We start from the raw sequence: 18883 nt of genomic DNA, 5'->3' as shown, positions 1-18883 counted from the left end.
ATCTATCAATTTTGGATGTAGCTTAAATTTAGCAGCCTGTGTTTTTTGGTAGCTTGCTATTCATTTGCATAAATTTCTTCACAGCTGTTACACTAGCTGGAAATGGACATTCAATTCATATGGCTCAGGGGACCAGTCAACAGCAACATAGAGTCCTTCAGCAGATACAGCAGGGAGACGTAAAGCATCACCATCTTCAACAGTTACAGCAGCAACAGATTAGTCAGGCCCAAAAGGTAGCAGTCAAGGATTTAAAAGTATAATTTCCTTCATCATACTGCCATTATCATTTGCATTGTAGAACACCAGGATACAGGTTCAGCAAATTATCAGTTTTGAAGTGGCAGTACGTTCTGAGAGGATTATAGCTGTGTACAGTAAAACTGATAATCTGGCATCCTCAAGATTTTGGTGACGGACTGGCAGATTTTGTGGGTGTCATTTCGATTAATACCCCAACACACTTGATTCACTTTGTTAATTTTTCCAGTGAACCAAGTAAGTTTAGAGGGAGGGTGGGAAAATGGTCCTGTTGCGCCAAATGCCAAACCACTGGAATTTGTGAATTATCAGGATTTTACTGTGTATGTTTTACATTTTAATCAGTTGCCTCCTTTTTTGGAGAATGAACAAACCATCTGCAAGATTTTTTTCCTAGTCATGTTCACACAAACCCAAGAACACCAAAAAAAAATTCTAATTCACAAGTTACTGAGGAAAGGAACTGAACCTGTGCCTTGTTCCATGGTGTCTCAAATTTATTTAGTTAACTTGTACACAAGTCTTACAGCCTGAAATTATTTTGTAAATCTATGGTAATTATCTTTATTGATGTGCTATAACATTTCTAATTTTCAGTCTAATTAAATTTTCAATATTTTTGATCATAGTGTGAGATTTATTGATATTTCTGACAGTGTATTACTGTTCACTGTCCAAGGTTAATTCAGATCAGTTTAGGTGCTTTGATTTGCTTTTGTCGTTCAAAGTGTCTTGGCAAAAGTGTTTGACTATTACTATCAGGGTGTTATGTATACCCTGCCCCAAGACACAAAATATTTAAAAAAAACTGTACATGCTGGAAATCTAAAATAAAACCAGAAAATGCTGTAACTACTCACAGGTCATGCTACGTCTCTGGAAAGAAATGGTTAACATTTCAGGTCAAAGACACTTTGTCAGAACTGGGAAGGAAAGAAAAGCTGCAAGGAGGGGTGGGGGGAGGGATGTTTCTCATAGGGTAACATTGGGGTGACCACAGGGATAACTATGGGACCATGTGGCACATCTGCCTTCAGTCCACAGGGTCCACCCTGACCTTCCTGTTGCCTGTCACTTTAACTCCCCATTGCACCCCCACTCTGATCTATCTGTCTGTGGCTTCCTACACTGTTATAATGAAGCTTGAGGACCAGCACCTCATCTGCCTGGGCACATTGCTGCCTTCTGGACTCTATTGAATTCTACAGCTTCAAGTAACTTGATTTCTCAGTCTGTCAGTTGTCCATACCAGCATGATCTGCTGGACTTGTTTTCCTGTTCTGCATTTTGCAACTCTTCCATTCTTTTGTCTTGTGTTCTTCTGTCTGTGTTCTTACTCTAAGTACTCCAACTCACTCACTAAGCAGTTAACCTCGTTTACTGGTTATCCATACGGTCACCCTGGTTTCATCTGATACATCCCTGACCACTCCCCGATGCCCACCTACAGCTTAACAAGCTTTTCTCTTTTCTAGTTCTGATGAAGGATCTTCGACCTGAAACGTTAACTGTTTCTCCTGACCTGACTACTTCCAGCATTTTCTGCTCCAAACTGACTTGTTTATTTCAGTCTGTGGAGTAATACATTTTGTGAAGTATCACTTAGGCATTCTGTTTGTCAATTTTTCCTCAGCTGTGAGATCTCAATGTATTGAGATCACATTATTTGGTATAAGGTGCAACCTAAATATGGGTTTTCTTTTAGTTTCCAATAGATTACTACTACTTGTGCCTTTGCAACACAGTGCTGTATTTGTGAGTTTGGTAACAAGCATGGTGATTCCTGTTCTACACAATTTATTCTAATATTTTTCCACAGTATCAACAGGCTTTGCAGTCATCAATACGTCAGCAACAGTTACAACAGCATCAATTAATGATACAGCCAATGTATTATCAACAGCAACAATCGCCTCAGTACTCCATGGTAAGTGGAGCACTATGAGTGGAGAAAAATGCTACTGCCAACTGGATCAATTAACTGAGTAACTCTAATGTGTTTTGTTAAAGGAATGAATAGGTAACAAAATATGGTTTGGAAGTGTCACAGTCCCTCTGGGAATTTTGTCTCCACTACCTATGAAAATCCACTCCTTGTAAATCACTTCAAGGATAAAATCCTGAGTTCTATCCTAAACTCTCCTTTTACTAGTTTATTTTTATGATCGCTTATCCTTTTCTTGAAGGTTAATTTAAAGAGATTCCCAGTTTGTTTCCTGCTGTTACCTTTCAAGTCTCTGTATTTTTCATGTAATTGAGACAGGTTAAAGAAGGAATGAGTCTCATGGGTCTTTTTTTTTTTTTGCAGCATCTGAAAGTTATTTCTCCTCTTCCCCACCCCCCCCCCCCCCCCAATTTGTCTGACTGACCAGAACTCAATGGGCACAGTACACTAAGTGTGGTCTAATGAGAAAATTGTTTGATCACATCGGAATACATTCTACTGTTTTGGTTGCACATCTTGTTGGCTTTGGTTGTTGCTCTCAATTTATTGAACACTCAACATTTTGTGTTGGCAATTCTGCTATTGCCATTTGTCTCTCTGGGCCATTTTTTGTTTCTTCATTTCTGTTGCCACCCCATTTTGCCTTGCAACATCCCAGTTGTCATTTAATCTCTTCTTTACACTGTATTACAAAGTCTTTGCCCTTTTTGCATTTGCCCTTCTGCTTTTCTGCTGGCTTGAAATTTGCTGTTAGAACTGACTTGAAATGTTACTTTATTTCTCTCTCCACAGATAAAACTGTATTTCCAGCATTTTTTGCTTTTGTCTTTTAAGGCTCCTTAATCCTTTCTGCTTCAACAACTTCAGCCATTTCAGCAACTGTCATGGAAATTGTCCAAAGTCTATTGTTTCTTCCTCCTCTCAGATAAACTTTGCTCATCTCCATTAAATTTCATCGGTTTTCTATCCAGTTTTAAGTATTTTCCCAATTTGTAAACTGCTGTACAACTAATCTTAGCTTCACATGGACTGGAATGAGTTTCAGAATCCTGATTTACAGCTATGAATTCTAATCAAGTTTTCTGGCCTTTTTACCTTAAATGCAGACCTTTTAAAATTTGCTGGTTATGAACCATTTCTGTAAACCTTCTCGTTCTAATATTCCTTTTATGGAACTGCATTTTAGGTTCTCCTTCATTCTTGAGAATTCTGATTAAATTGGAAGGGAACAAAATTTATACTTTTGTATCATGTTACTCAGGATTTAACAGGAACGTTGTTAAATTAGAATGTAAACAGTGGATATTTGAACAGGTGAACCTTGCTTGGTCACAGACATTTTGATATGTCTTAATGTTGGCGTGAGAGCTCTTGGGCAGCAGAAGGTATGGCCATCAAGGATAGAGTGATTTAAAATCTCGGATTTACAAGAGGGCAGAATATTTTGGAATGGAGAATGTTATGGGAATGGGACAAAGCAATGCTATGGTGGCATTTTTTTTATAAAAAGAATTTTAAAATAATACTTTTCACAGATCAGAAGCCAATGTAGGTCAGCAAGCACAAAAGTGAATGAAAAGAACGTGGTCCTAGATAGGATGCCTTTTCAGAATTTTAGAGCAGAGTGAAAATCAGGGGATGGAATGAATATTTTATTGACGTTCCTCTCACTTAAGCTGTGTTTAGTTCAGCCTTAGTTGTAATGAAGGATGGAGTTGGTATTTAGGGGACAATTTGTGACAGGGACTGAATCTAGTATCATTGATCTTTATTTAGATGGAAGAAATTTCCTACTTGTAGTTCTTGATGTCAGTGGAGGGTTCAGATGTTCATGGGCTAGAGCTGGGTGTTATGTTTGCAATCTAGGAAAGCAATCTTTCATGATTGAGATCTGTAAAAACCTAATGTCAGTGTTTTGTACTAAACCGAGATGTAAATTAATCGAGCTTAAGGTTTCTATTGGTCTTTAACAATCCTCAAGTTGGGGATTCTAGTAAAATTCAGCTCTGAGAATTGGTGGGGAGAAGCTCTTCGTCTGGCTACAGTCAAATCTAGCACAAGGCAGATGACGGTTGCTTGAGACCAATCATCTTGGTCTTGGGATATTCCTGTAGGTGTTCTTCCAGGTAGTGGTGTTGGCCCAACTATTTTCTGCTTGATCAATGACCCATATATCTTAAGATAAAGTGCAGTGTTTAGTTAATTTTGCAACTCCGTACAAATGAAGGGTCTATACCCAAAACATCGACTGTCCGTTTCCCTCCATAGATGCTGCCTGACCTGCTGAGTTCCTCCAGATTCCATCATCTGCAGTCTCTCGTGTCTACAGATAATGAAACAGTCTGTACCAGAAAAAGGCTGTCTCCAAAAGTCTAACCACCTCCACTTGACATTCAATCTCTTCACTATTGGCACATCCTCCACTATTTGCATCTTGTGGGCTGGTCATGGTGTAGGATTGTGGTGGTGAGGAGAAGCATGTTTCATCATTGGACCTTCCCCTCATAAATGCATGCGCACACCTAAATAAAGGAACAAATCAGAAAATGCTGGGAATTCTGTAGCAAGTAATTCACCATTTAATTTCCCCCAAAGTACAAATCAGGAATGTAATGGAATAATGTCTGAATGAGGAATGCCTCAAATAGCTTGATAACATCCAGAAATAAATAGATGCTTGATTGGTTCCTCATTTCCCACTTTAAATGTTCACTCACTCCAGCATGATTGCAGTGTGCATTGTCTGCAAGATAAGCCACCAGCTATTAAGGCTTCTTCAGCACTACCTCCGCCATCAGGTAGGACGGGTCAAGGGAATAGGAATACAATTTGCATATTTCCCTACCAAGCCCCCCCACCCAATGCTGAAATGAAGACGCATTTACCATTTCATTGCCACTGTATCAAAGTCCTCAACTCCTGATTTAAAATCCATGATCCATTCAGTCATGTGCAATCACCTTTGCCAAAAACTGCATCAATTTACCTTCTGGCATGGCCATTAAATGGTGTGGTTGCTATTATAACCCATGAATTAAATTTTTAAGAAGTGCTGTAACATTAGGTAATGGGTGGGAGCTCTGCGTTTTCTGATGCTGTAGACAGCAATAAAGCAGCCCATAGAGGAACAGAGTATCTCTGACAGCAGTTTCCATTCTTCCGTATTTAAAAGCATGCGTCTGGAGCAGGATATTCCTGTTTATGGTTCTGTTGGGAGTAACTTTAATGACAAAGCAAATTATAGTATTTGCAAAACACATTGCTTCTGGAAAAATTAATTGTAGAAGTGTAGAGTCACATTCTTTCAGGAAAATAAAGTAGCAGATCATTTTTAAGATTTGTATTTTAATGTTTTAAATTTATTTCCCTACTGGATTTCTCCCTTAATCACAAGTACTGTATGTACCAATCTTTTACTATTTCTGTAATTAATTTGAATGTATTTTATTTCGTACATTGCCATCTGACAGAATTCTTCATTCTGATCAGCTTGCCCTCATCAGGCGCCATAAATTTCCCATGCGAACTGCCGAAATCAAAGTGATAACTGAAAGAGGGAAGTATGCTGCAGCATTTGCTAAAACTTTGCGAGCATTTATCAAGATGAAGGCCGAGCAGTCTTCTTTTTTTTCTCTCTGATTGCAAAATATGAACCACTTTATTCCTGTAATGGTGTCCCTTGTATTTGCATCCAGTATTTCAACTATGACCAAGTTAATGATAGAAATGGAAAATGCTGGCAATACTTAGCAGGTTAGGTGAATCTGTGCAGAGTGAAGGTTTTTTGGTTTGTGAATTTTTAAACAAAGCCTCCTGCAATGTGGGTCTTCAAGTTCCCTTTGCCAGGAATCTTATGGTATCGTATCTTTTATTACTGTTTCCTAAAATACACTGGTTGGAGTCTTCTGCATCTGTTAGTTCACTTCATTAACCTCTTGTCAGCAGACTTCAACTGAGTTCTAGTTTGGAATGCAGTAAGGAAGTGAGCTGGGTGAATGTGTACAAGAGGGTTCAGGAGCTTGATGAATCGCATTTCAATGCAGTGTTCACGATGGTATGCCCTTTTGTGTCTTTGTACCCTTCCCCAGCTTTGTGTTTGCTCAATGCACCACCAGGTTTGGCAAATCCATCTGTAATTGTGTTCCTGGAGAGTTTCTTTTATTTACCTTAAGCCACGTTTTGATTTTGTCAAAATGCTTATTTCAAGTCTTTCACCTTTTCAACACTTCCAGCTTCTATTCTATGCCTGTTCCCCATTCTTTTTTGGGGAGCATCTTGTAACGTATAAGAAAAGATATCTTTATTAGTTACGGGTACATGGAAACACAGTGAAATACATCTTTTGCATAGAGTGTTCTGGGGGCAGCCCGCAAGCGTCACCGTGCTTCCGGCGCCAACATGTTTTAAAGATGTGATTGCTGTTGCGTTTACTTTCTTTTGAAGAGAGTTGGTTTTGAATAAGGTAAAACATTGCACTAATGAATCTTTATCTGATTATTGTATTAAACATGTAATGTTTAAATTTAATAGGTACAACAATACCCACAGGCTTTTGTGCAATCTCAGGTTGCTGTGCACCAGCACCCACATTTTCAGCCATCGCCACACGAATGCCAAGCTGCTTTAAGTCCTTTTGTTTCTCCAACCTCCCCAACTTCCCATCAAACTGTTGGCCATCATAGGATTCAGAATGATGTCTCGTATGGTGTATCTTTTGTGGTCACTGGAACTAGCTCAATGCAGCCTGTTGGACTAATGACGGAACCTTCTAACAACTCAGTTAGGTCAGTACTGTGGGATGAGGAAAATGTTGATTTGCAATATTAATTGGTGGTTTTGGAAATATTAGTACCTCTTTCTCCAAATTTGCTGCAAAACAAAATGAGTGAGCAGATCAATTCACTATGTGTAAACTATTGGTGACAAATTTGTAATGTCTCCAGTTGAAATAAGTTGTTCAATTTCTTGTTTTAAGATGAAATATTGCAACTTGTTGCATTGCACTATTTTTCCTACAATTCATTAAGCAATTATGGCAATAAGATAAAAATCCAATGTGATTTTATGACTAACCTAGTAGAGGCATGGGAGAAGGGAGCTTTATGTCCTTTAATATGTTACTGAATTGTCTTATGATATTATCCAAATTAGAATTATTACTGAATTTTTTTTCTTCCCTTTTCTAATTCGTTATGCCATCCTGACAGCCTCATCTTGACAAATATACCTAAACATTTGATAAGGGGGAGAAAAAAATGTTGAAAAGCTTTGGGAACCTTGGGTCCAAAATCACCTGAAGCATGTGACACTTGACCTTCGTTTTGCTTAGATTACTTTATTGTAAAATGCTGTTTTCTGATTGAGATTTAGGATATGAATAAATCAATCCAATTTGCTTTCAGCATCTCCTTGGTGTGACATATCCTATATTACCAGTGAAATGTTTCCACAGATTAGTTTTTGCATTTGCATTATTTTCTGTTTTTACTGTTTTGTACTGGTTGAAGCAGGACTTAAAAATAGCACTGTATAATTTTGAATAACATGGACTTATGAAGAAAATTAAGATTCCAACAATGGAAAACTAGGATATTACTATTGTAATTTTTATATTTTGTTTGACTAGATTTTGTATTTATATGAAATACCTAGAATTCTTTTGCTTTATATTAAATGTGTTTTCCATTTTATAGGCCAACTAGTTTAGATTTAGATGGAGTTTCCAAATATTCTCCTCAAAATATCAGCAACCCTCCTGACATGTCTGGATGGAATCCATTTGGAGAGGACAACTTCTCAAAGTTAACTGAGGAAGAGTTAATTGATCGGGAATTTGATCAGCTCAGATCAGGTAAGAGTGGTAAAGATTTTGTTTTCCTTTCCCAACTAAAATTGCTGTTATTCTTAAAGTTGCAGTTGATTTGAGATGATCCAGAACATAATAGTCTAATGGTGGTCTTAATATTTAAGCTATTAAGAAAATTCTGTATTAGATTTCAAGAACACATTACAAATTTTAAAATGGTTTGAATTTATAACTATCGCTAAAGCTTATGAACAAAGAAAATGCTGTCCATCAGCTTCTATTGATAATGCCTGAAACTGACTGACAAATAATTCTGTTAAAATCCAATTCATAGTCCGATATGGTACCATGTTAGTATATATTTGCATCACTAAATACAGTTCACATAATACTTGTGTGAGACTCTCAGGTATGATGAATTTGACATTTATTCTGAAATGAAAAAAATCTCACTGACTTGGATTTTGTAGGAAACTGCCATTTTTACGCATAACTGTCAGAAATCTTAGGATTCCTTTCCTTGGAAGTCCTAAAATTGTGGTGGGAAATGTGTTTGAACAGCCTGAGGCCGATTAGAATAGATGCAGCGATGGGTCCTATTATTTCAATGGAGGGGGATGAATGCAAGAAATTATAAATGAACTAATTAAGTTTAATTCTCCAGTTCACTTGTTCCTGTGTTTTTTGAATTCTTAATACTTTAACATTTCCTAAAATCACTGTCATTCAAAGTTTTTGACACCTTTCTCAGCTGGTTCTCAACTATTTTTGTAGGCATTTTACTTTGGAACTCCCAGGTACCTTATTTAATGATGTTACATTACAGAAGCTCCCGTTGATGGACAGGGCCTTTGTAAAAAGGATGGTTCTACTAGTCTCTCCAAGTTCTCCTGGTGGGAACTGAACAAGGCAAGTTGGAATTTAGTTCAAGGGATAGCAGTACCTGAGCAACTAGCAACTGAAAATTCCTGGCCATTAAAATGAGGTTGGGGTGGTTTCAAGAGAACGATAGAAGTTGCACTGGTTGCAGAATGGTGCAAGGACAGAGATTTCGTAAGATGCTATAAATTAGAGATCTAAATATTACTCAGTCTTGATAGTGGATAACCAGATAATATTAATTCCTGAGTGCCCTTTTAATCTGAGAGATCAGGTCCTGACAACCTATTTTTGCTTGCATGTCACTTGCCATGATATTATACAAATGCATTATTTAGCTCCGTCAAGATATTTCTTGAATAGGACCTTCATCCAGCAAGGCTTAGTGCAGGCAGAAAATCAAAGCACCTTCGTACTGATTGACCTTTTTGGTCAGTTTCTTGCATCTACCAGTGGAGTTGAGCAGCAAGTGTTAACTATGAGCATTCTGGAGAATGGATAAATCATTTTCAACTTGTACCTATCCTTGGGGCCCTGCAATAACAGACTGAGTTTCAGGGTTACTTATTCTGGTTTCACAGGATATCCCTGTATTGGTGCTCAACTGACACATTCCAAGCTGAAGCAGGATACTAGGAATGTTCCCTCTGCCTCATTATAGCAGCACCTAATGCAGACCCATCTTTGTCTTCCTGCAGAACAGTCTTGTACAATGTAAGAGGAGCTGTGGCATGTCTGTGATTTTAACCACCTACCTCTGAAAATGAGACTGGTTGAAAATCAGAAATTTTGTGATTATCTTCATGTACTGATTTGCCTCATAACTAAAGTAGAACATTGTGACATAAAAATAATTTTAATGTAAATTAGGCTGCATACTTGGCCTTCTGTTGTGAAACAGATTTGAGGTCTCAGAGGACAAGGACTCTGAACATAGTCTTAGAGAGAAATGATTTATTTACAAAGACAAACGTGGGGAAAGGTAACGGGAACAACGCGCGCACAAACTGGGTACAGACAATCAAGGAAAAACAATACGATACCTGCCACCCCTTGACTCAGTGCAGGCACAGCTCTATGCTACTGGGGATACTACCTAGAATACTCCTAAACCTATTGACAGTGCACACCTTACCAATGATCTCTCCAGCGCCGTTCCATGGTTCTTCGGCCTGGGATGAAGCGTGGTGAATCCCTCGGAGCAGTTGAGAGCGAACCAGGCACATGTGGCACTCTATAGTGGTGGGGGGGGTGTCCAGCCCAGGTAGTTCAAAAATGCCAATGGCCCGGTGCTAGCAGGGACTAATCGATCACAAAAGGCCAATGACCCAAGGCCAAGTACAAAGGTGCTTAAAGGGGCCAATCATCAGGTGAGCACTGATGGGTGGGGTGGAGCCAAACCTTGATTGACAGTGGTGTGTCTTTCGACCAGGTAATAGGCAGTGCTGTCACGTGACAGCCACAGCCCTCCACAATGCATCTTTCCGAATGGAGAAGGTAGTTACTAAAGCGAACTAAGTGGCAGAGAAATATTTTTTTCTCTTATGGCTGCTAGTCAGTTGAAAATCTATGATTCCTGGTCCTAAATATGGAAGAAAATGGTGCAACTGGCTTAACTGGCAAATCCATCAGCAAGAAGCTTTCACATTTCAATAAATCCACATTTATTTTGTTTTTAAATAATCCTGATTCAGATGATTAGATCAGTTTGACACCAGCTATTCAGTATCATATGCCAAGCAATACTGAACTTTTAAATGCATAATGCCTTTAATATACCTTGCATTAAGAAATGCAGTAATTTTCCTAATATTTCTAATTTTGCTCATCGGAGTATGACACTTGTATAAGCTGAGCTATAGGTTTCAAACAGGAAATGCTTTTGTCCTTTTATATAGGTAAACCAGAGCAGAGGAGAACATCTGTAGAGAATGAGACTGTACCACATTCTGTTCAACAAACTCCAGTTAAGGAAGACTTGTTTGGCTGTGTTCCATTTGTTTCGCAAACAGGTTAGTTTTCCGTCCTTCTAAAGACTACAATGGACTCTTCTAATTTTATCTTGCTTTCTGGAAGTTTCCTGGTCTGAGATCTGGGAACCCACAAATGTTTGCACAGCTCTTTTAGATTCTGTCCACAGATATCCACATGGACTTGCTAGCTGATATGCCCAATGCTGGTCTCCATTTGGGATAACCCAGTTATGGGCGTAAATGCCAGTAAATCATATGGATCTTGGTGAATTATCAGCTGCTGTAATTAATAATTTTTTGTCTCTGCAGTTGGGATTTGTTTTGATTCATTGGGCAGTAGAACAATGTCATGGCCAGTGCCTTTGAAGTATATACCATTTTTTGAGGATGTATTTTTCCTTATTGTTCATAAGGCTACTTGTGTCTCTGGTTGTTAGCATTTATTTGGCTGTTTTTGTTTATTCACGAATGAAAAGCTTATTTTTTTTCTAGTATTGGTATTTCAATGCAGGATTTGGAAATATTTCAATATAAGTTTATGGAGCATTCAACATAAGTGCCTTGAGCAAGTTTGGGTTCAAAAATAATAATGCTTGATGTTTTTAATATCTACCAGTCCAGCAAGGGTTCTAGTTCAACTCTAGTATTTCCTTATGGTAGGTGCCAATTTCCAGTTTGGGGTTTACCATTAAATGATTTAGAGACTTGTCATTCACCGATTTAAATATTTGTGTGAGCTACCTTTTTAAATTAAAACAAAATCATTGCTTTCATTGATTTTATAGTATTAACTCTCTTGTTTGAATCTTCCCAATTTGGTTTTCAGCCTCCTTTTATATGACTAGCTGACGGATCTTCCCATGGTAGATCTCTTTATAAGTACAACAATGAATTGTCAACCAGCATTGTCTTCCCCCTCACCCATCCCCAAATTAGTCTTATAAAATGGCTCTTAACATGATCTATTAATTTCTAGTGCAATAATGCAGGACACCTTGTATTTGGTCTAGCCAGCACTCATGTTAAGTTGATACAGGTTTCCAAAATGAAAAATTAACATTCATCCCTTGAGGATGATATCAATAAGGTGTTAAGAAGGTGTAGGGAGTGGTAGATTCTCAGAATGTTACCAGTGTTCATCTTCCTTTGATTGTTACTGTTATTAGTACAGTTGTGCATCAAGTCTGAGAAACCAGGCACCAATAATTGCTTTTCCTCAAGATTCCACTTCACTCCTTATATATGGTCCTATTCACTTTTGGTTTTGGGCAAATGTATCATTGTAACTTGAAAACCAGATGATTTCAGAGATGCTCATTTTTAAAGCAATGCATTAGTTACACATCCTATAACAGGCTGGATGGTCTTTCACACAAGATGCACAGCAAGTTAACACCAGGAAAGAGTGCTTAAATTAGGAAGTGAAATAGGCAAAGCATTTCATTCTTAAAAATTGACATTAAATAGCTTTGTTCAAATAAATCAGCCAAATCAATGCAACAGACTTTGTAGCAGTTGGAAATAATACACTGGTATTATTCCAATGCATTTGCAACAGAATGCATTTGGCACCCTGTGTGGTACAAAATACAAATCTCAAAGATACTGACTTGTAGATGAACATTGACAAGAACTTTGGGGTTGGAAAGCTAAATTGCTATTAGAAGAAATAGGTTTTTAGAAGTTGAAGTCACTCTGGTGAATCGTGTTTCTGGAATGGTGTATTTTTCTTGGGAAAGCAGTTTATTGTTAAGACTAGTTTAGATTTTAAGGGGCCAGATTGTGCTCAATCCACTCCTTGCCCACCCTCAACTTTGAAATTTTATATTAAGTTAGCTGCAGCCTCTCTACGAAATAGTACAACAGACTGAGAGGAACTCTCCTCATAAGGAACCCTCATTTAAAAAAAAATTGTGCGGCAAATAGCTTTGGTTTAACAATGGGAAGTTTCCAATTCAGATAAAGCTACAAAGTTCCTTGCCTGAATATTCGTACTGATACATCAATGCAGGATATGTAATTACAAGTTACAAGACATTCATCAGTTTTAATCTGTTGTCTGGAAAAAGAACATCAAAAAAAATTTTTTTAAAAAGATTTGGATCATCATATGTGATTAAATGTTTTTGTGTCCCACTATTTGGAGAGGTTTTTAAAATTGATTGCAATTTGTAATAATCCTTTGTACATTACAGAAAAGTTAAAATCCATATTTCTTGGTGATTTATGCAGATTTACTTTTTCAAAATGTTATCAAGTGGATTAATAATTTCAAGCCTTGTTTGGTTTAGAAACGTAAATTGATGTCCTTTTAAAAAGCGGCCAGCTCTCACTCCACCCCCTCTCCCACCCTTTTATACAGGCTATCTCCCCTCTTTCTTTCCAGTTCTGAAGAAGGTTCTTGGCCCAAAATGTCAACTGTCCATTTCCCTCTATAGATGCTGTCTGACCCACTGAATTCTTCCAGCGTTTTGTGCGTTGGTCCTTTGGGGGGAGGGAAAAAATAGTGCTTCCGCATCCAATTTTTTCTTTATAAACCATTGCCAGCTTGGTTGATGCCAAAAAAGGGTGTGTTTGTAATTCTGATTTATAGGATTTCTATTGGAAATATTTTTTCAAATTTAACATGTATGCATTTTTGTTACAGTGACAAGCTTTGTAATAAGCATATAAATTTGCCTTGAAGGAATGGTGCATCAATTTATATGTATTTTGGCTTTTGTTTTAAAATATAGATCTTGGATCAATAGTAATGTGAGCCTCGAACATTTTGGCCCTTTTCTAATTGTGTAACGTTATGGAGTAGTCAGACCAAGGGAATTAACTGGAAATCATCAAACCATTTTCTGTGGCTATGATGGTTTCCCATTAAACAATTATTTCTTTGCTCTAACTTCTCAGCTTGGGAAAACTCACACCTATATAATAGATACTGTCATTCTTTATAAATGTTGTTTCCTCTATTAAATAAAAGTGCACTGACTGTGGAAAAGAAAGCAACTTTTCCCATTTTAGCACCAAATGCTGAAAACAAGCAATTCCGGGTCTATTTAATATTTGCAGAGAACAACTCTCTCATACATCTAAGGTCTCACTTTAGATGAATGCCCTGGGTTCTGAATTCCACAGATGCTAGCAGCCCTTAAAACCGCATTTAAATACTTATTCCTGATTTCCTGCAAGTTCTGATGATTTTTACTTTCTTACTAGCTATCCTGTTAGCTTTAATGACTATACAAGTGGTATAGCATAGATGCCTTTGGTCCATCGAGAAACTGTTGAATTACTTTATGTAGCATCCCTGCAGTTACCTTGTAGAGGAGAATATCTATCTAATAAATCTGGACTGGATTTAAATCTGAGCCCTAGAAATGAAAGGCTAGTTTGCATATTAGCATGCTGTTCTGTGTCCCCTGCTTTTACCTTATTTAGATACTGAGTGACATAGTTTTAATCCTGATCACCGATGCTGTATGGAGTTTGCATGTTCTCATTGTGACTGTGTGTTTTCCTCCCATGTTCCAAAGGTGTGTGAATTCGGTCAATTCACCACTGTAAATTACCTCTAGTATGAGGGTGTGTTGTAGAATCTTGTGGGGGAGGGCAGCTGATTGGAATGTGGGGAGAATATGAGATTAATGTATATGAGTACTTGATTTTGGTGGAGACTCGGGCCGAATGGTCTGTTTCTATGGCTCTCTCTGGCCTTTTACTTGTTCTAGCTGATGTGGAATTCGTTCCATTCTGCTTCAAGCTCTTCTGTTGCTTCCAAGCCCATGTGCCAAGTTTACCTCTCCCATGGCAGCTGAATGTGTTCACCTTGGTCTGTGATTGGATAAGATTGAGAATGTTATCCAGCTTTTAGAAGATGTATCCCAGATCCTAACTACCTCTTTTGAGACTCCTTTAACTTCTGTCATAACCACAACAATCATTTTGTTTGAACAAAATACCGTAGATATCAAATGGGAGAATTTAGGAAACAGTAAGATTTGGCAGTGTATGTGTAGTTAGTGATTCAGATCAATGACCCTACAGATGGAATAGCTCATTGACCCAATGTTAACTTAATCTCCACAGATAATGCATGACCTGCTGAGCATTTCCAGTATTTTCTGTTTTCAGTATTACAGTCTTTAGTGCTACAGATGAAATATTGGCTGATCTTGTAGCCTTTGCTGTATCCTGTGCTCTCATCTGATTCTTGATATGTGAAGTGAATAGAATTGGCTGAAAGTTAGCTTCTGTGATGCCAGGGATAGGGATCTTAGGAGAAAGTAAAGGTGGATCATTCAGTTACCTCTTTGTGGCTAACTGTGATTGCAAGTGCCCTAGCCTTGTCTCTGGCACTGGCAAGCACTAGGCCTCAACATTGTGGCGAGTGGGTATGTTCTTGAAGCCACCTCCTGTTTGTCACTATTCACAACAGATGTAACTGGATTGCAGAACTTTGATTGACTTTGTCATTTTTGTGGCTGCTTTGCTTTGTCTTTTGCATACTGTTTTGCTGCTGAGCATGTATGTTGTCCTTGCTCCTTCAGGATGGCACCTAACTTTCAGATATGGCTGATGCTGGTTCTGGCATATCCTACGCATTAGATCAGTTTTAATCCCAAGACCTGTTTGTAATAATACATTACTGGGCCATGAGGTTGCAGATTGTGGTGGAATGTATTTCTACTTTTGCTAATGGCTCACACTGCCTCATGAATCTCCACTTTTAAGCTACCAGCTCTGTTCTGAGTGTATCCTATTTGGCAAAATGGTAGTGCTACATTATTTGACATAGGGCTGTCCTTGGTGTGAAGACAAAACCTTGTTCTCTGCCAGTGTTGTTAAGGATAGGTGAATTTGTAGCAAGTAAGTTGGTGAGGATGCAGCTAGGTTGGTTTGTCCCTTTTTGATTTGCTCACAACTGTTGAAGAGCTAGTCTGGCAGATGTAAGAATTCAACAGCCCAGCAGTAGTAGAGCTATTAAGATGCTTTTGATATATGTGAAGTCCACACAGGGTAAAATCATTGCTCTTGCTACTTTTGTTTGATGTTTTCAAGTATCTTTCAACATGGAGGCACATTAGCTGAAGAAGGATGCTAGCAAGAGGTGATTTCCTTGTCCATGAGCTTATCTCCCAGGGTATTTTGAGGTCTCCCAGGGTATTTCACTGCCATGTACTCTGTGGCCATTTCTGGTGTATACAACCTGCTGATGGGATAAGATGGTATACAGAGATGGTTTTGAAGTCATTTGCCAGGTGGTCTGTCAAATATTTCTTGCTCAGTCTGTCTAGGTTGACTTCCATTCCAGTCCTTTGGCTTCTGAGGCACTAAAGGGGTCAAAGTGGAATCTAGATTCTGCTGCACATGGGATAGGAGGTGCATGATGGGGCAGGAGGGAGATGGTGGTTTCCTTCTGCGTTAATGCTGAGCTTCTGTGTACTCTGGCAAATATTCTTAATTCCATCCTGAATGTGTTTTATCATCTTCGAGTGGTTATGACACATGTTGGAGGGATATTACACATGTTCAAGGAGGTTTAAGGAATATCCATGAATCATTTCCCCTCTCCACCTGGTAATGCTTTACTGTGACAGAGGTTGGAGTAGAGTATCTGTTTCTGGAGTCTGGCACTGGGTATGCAAATGACGGCCTACCTGTCATAATTGACTGAGAATTTAAAGGATCTTGGCTTGTATGAGAATGCTGACATTAGTTCACTTATCCCACTAGTAAATATTAAGGAATATGTATTGTGCTGAGTTTGAAGTCTTGATCTTAAAACCTTACGGAACACAAATGGCAATAGTGAATTTCTTCCGTGCCTGTCTTCATTGAGAGGCAGCTTACAAGTCTACAAGTCAGGGAAATAGTCTGCATTTTTCCAAGTCTCATTGCAGACCTTTATTGTGAGGATGTGGCATTGAACAGTGGAGACAGGTTGATAGTGTGCCTTTTTGTTTTATGGATGTTATTCGTAAAGCCCATTCTCTCATGTGGTCCAGACAATAAGTTGATGACATAGAGCCCTTGAATTAGGAGTGTTGCTATGAGGTCTTGTGCTTTTCTCTCTAGAAGAAGACTATGCTGCAGGCATTTTGTTATCAGAACAATTCCATTGGCGTTAGCTTCCCTACTCTCTGTTTGAACAATTCTCTGGAAAGTAGTAATTGGTGTTTCCTGACTCTGGCACTGAAGTCGTTCATCACCCTGAGATTTAGACCAAGATTTGTCCAAAGACCTCTGGCCTTATCTGAAGCTTCCAGGGTTGGAGTGTGTTTGCTGATGACCAAAACCGTGCTGGTTCTGCTTTGGGAGTGGGTTTGGAGAGTCATGACTCATTCCCATTCCACAGAGCATTGAATTAGCTCATTCTTGATGGGGGTGTGGGGAAACATTCTATGAAGCTAGGGTTTCTGATCTGGTTTGTTTTTTTTTCAGAACATAGACACTTTGACGATAGCATCACTGCCATGCTTGAGACAACAGGCAGATGGCAGTACACACACCAAGGCAGTAGGTATCTAAATTCCCATACTGCGATAGCATAGCAATGTTCAGGTCTTCTGTTGATGCTTGTGAGGGTTCTGACATTGCAGTTCCTAAACTTTGCATTTAAGGAGTGGAGGTTACTTGTATGTCACTTCTCAATGTGGGTAGGACTTCGCACATCAGCTGTCACGAGTTTGACGAAGCAAGAACATGTGGTAAGATCATCCACAAGGGTTGGAGACTAGGCTCTGCAGCATAGATATTAACATGTAGGCATCCATCAGTAAATGTGCACACAGACTGGGGTACAGATGGCCTTGTCTATTGCAGCCATGTGGCTTTCCCTACTCTGCCCTTGACCTTTCAAACCTCCCCATCCCTGAATCTCCTTCAGTGTGTCCCTTAGCTGTAACCTCCAATATTAACTTGCTCTTTGATCCCCTTCCCTTCATCAGATACCCCTCTCACTCTTTCCTCTGCACTTCTTTCCCCTTTGCACTCCATCTTGTAGGAAATGCCTGTTCAGTCCTGCTAAGTGATTTTTGTTTTTCCTTAACAATAGGGCAAGATTGCATGGGCTCCTGACAATGGAGGAGCCCCTCAATTGCCCACCATCATTGCTCTAACTTTACTGAAATGTATGATTTTTTGCAAGTGCAGTCATCTGATTTTGCTTGACCAGACTGTGGGACAGCACTCCTAATAACCAGAGCCCAGAGGTTAGTGAATCAACTGGACTTGATACATTAGTGAATACTGGGTGGTCTGTCTGGTTTTATTCTTTAGTGTGTCAGATATACAACTGAAGGGCTTGTGAAGCTAGTTCATTGAGTGGTTAGGTCACTGTTAAGAGCACGTTGATGTGGTCTCCAGTCACAAATAGGTAGGAGTGGGTAATTACAGCAAATTTCCTTTCGTTTCCTGAGAGGCATTAATGAACAAGGAATTTTACAACATTTCTGTAGATTCATGGTCACCATTACCAACTCTTTGATTTAATTTCTCTGAATTGTATTCCACTTTTATGGTGGGATTTGAAAATGCGTAAATTACTGTCTGATATCTTGACAGAGGTGTTCTTTCACTGTACTCTAGCTGTTGGACTTCAGAAAAAACTTGATTAATACTTTCTGATGCTTGTGTTGAGATACTTTTTTTTGTGAATATTGTACTTAAGATAGGTAGAAGACTTCTACTTGGAGAACCCAGTTTCAAATAATTGCATGTTTAGAACCCAGCAACATTCTTGCATTTGAGTGTTACAAGAATACCACTTGTGTACAACTGGAAGCAACTATTCTTGGTCTCTAAGTCTCTTTAATGAAGATCCTTGCTTACATTTGCTGCTAGAAACTGGATTCAAACTAATTTTGAATAAGATCCTTATTGTTAGCACTCGGAACTTGTTCTTATCAGTTGAGTTGGATTTCTGCTCAGCTGTGTTTCAAAGCATTAAGAACATTAGCTTAACATATTCCTGTTTGTTTTCCTAAAAAAAAATGTCTTAACAATTTAGTTATGGTATAAATATTA

At 38.6% G+C, this 18883-nt stretch overlaps 1 protein-coding gene across 4 annotated transcripts in view; it reads left to right on the top strand.

Moving 5' to 3' along the window:
* bmp2k (BMP2 inducible kinase) overlaps positions 1 to 18883 on the top strand; it is a 59905-nt gene that overhangs the window by 38742 nt on the left and 2280 nt on the right. For 3 of the 4 annotated variants that reach the window (XM_052044293.1, XM_052044318.1, XM_052044310.1), the window contains exons 11-16: positions 85 to 236; positions 2081 to 2188; positions 6737 to 6990; positions 7900 to 8057; positions 10790 to 10903; positions 17300 to 17374. In XM_052044293.1, coding sequence (XP_051900253.1) covers positions 85 to 236; positions 2081 to 2188; positions 6737 to 6990; positions 7900 to 8057; positions 10790 to 10903; positions 17300 to 17374 — 861 coding nt within the window. The remainder of the gene's footprint in view (positions 1 to 84; positions 237 to 2080; positions 2189 to 6736; positions 6991 to 7899; positions 8058 to 10789; positions 10904 to 17299; positions 17375 to 18883) is intronic. The other variant, XM_052044301.1, reaches the window with a different exon arrangement.

The sequence above is a fragment of the Pristis pectinata genome, chromosome 2 (assembly GCF_009764475.1).
Source record: "Pristis pectinata isolate sPriPec2 chromosome 2, sPriPec2.1.pri, whole genome shotgun sequence".
NCBI classification, from domain to species: Eukaryota; Metazoa; Chordata; class Chondrichthyes; order Rhinopristiformes; family Pristidae; genus Pristis; species Pristis pectinata.
This window is presented reverse-complemented; position numbering and strand designations above follow the sequence as displayed.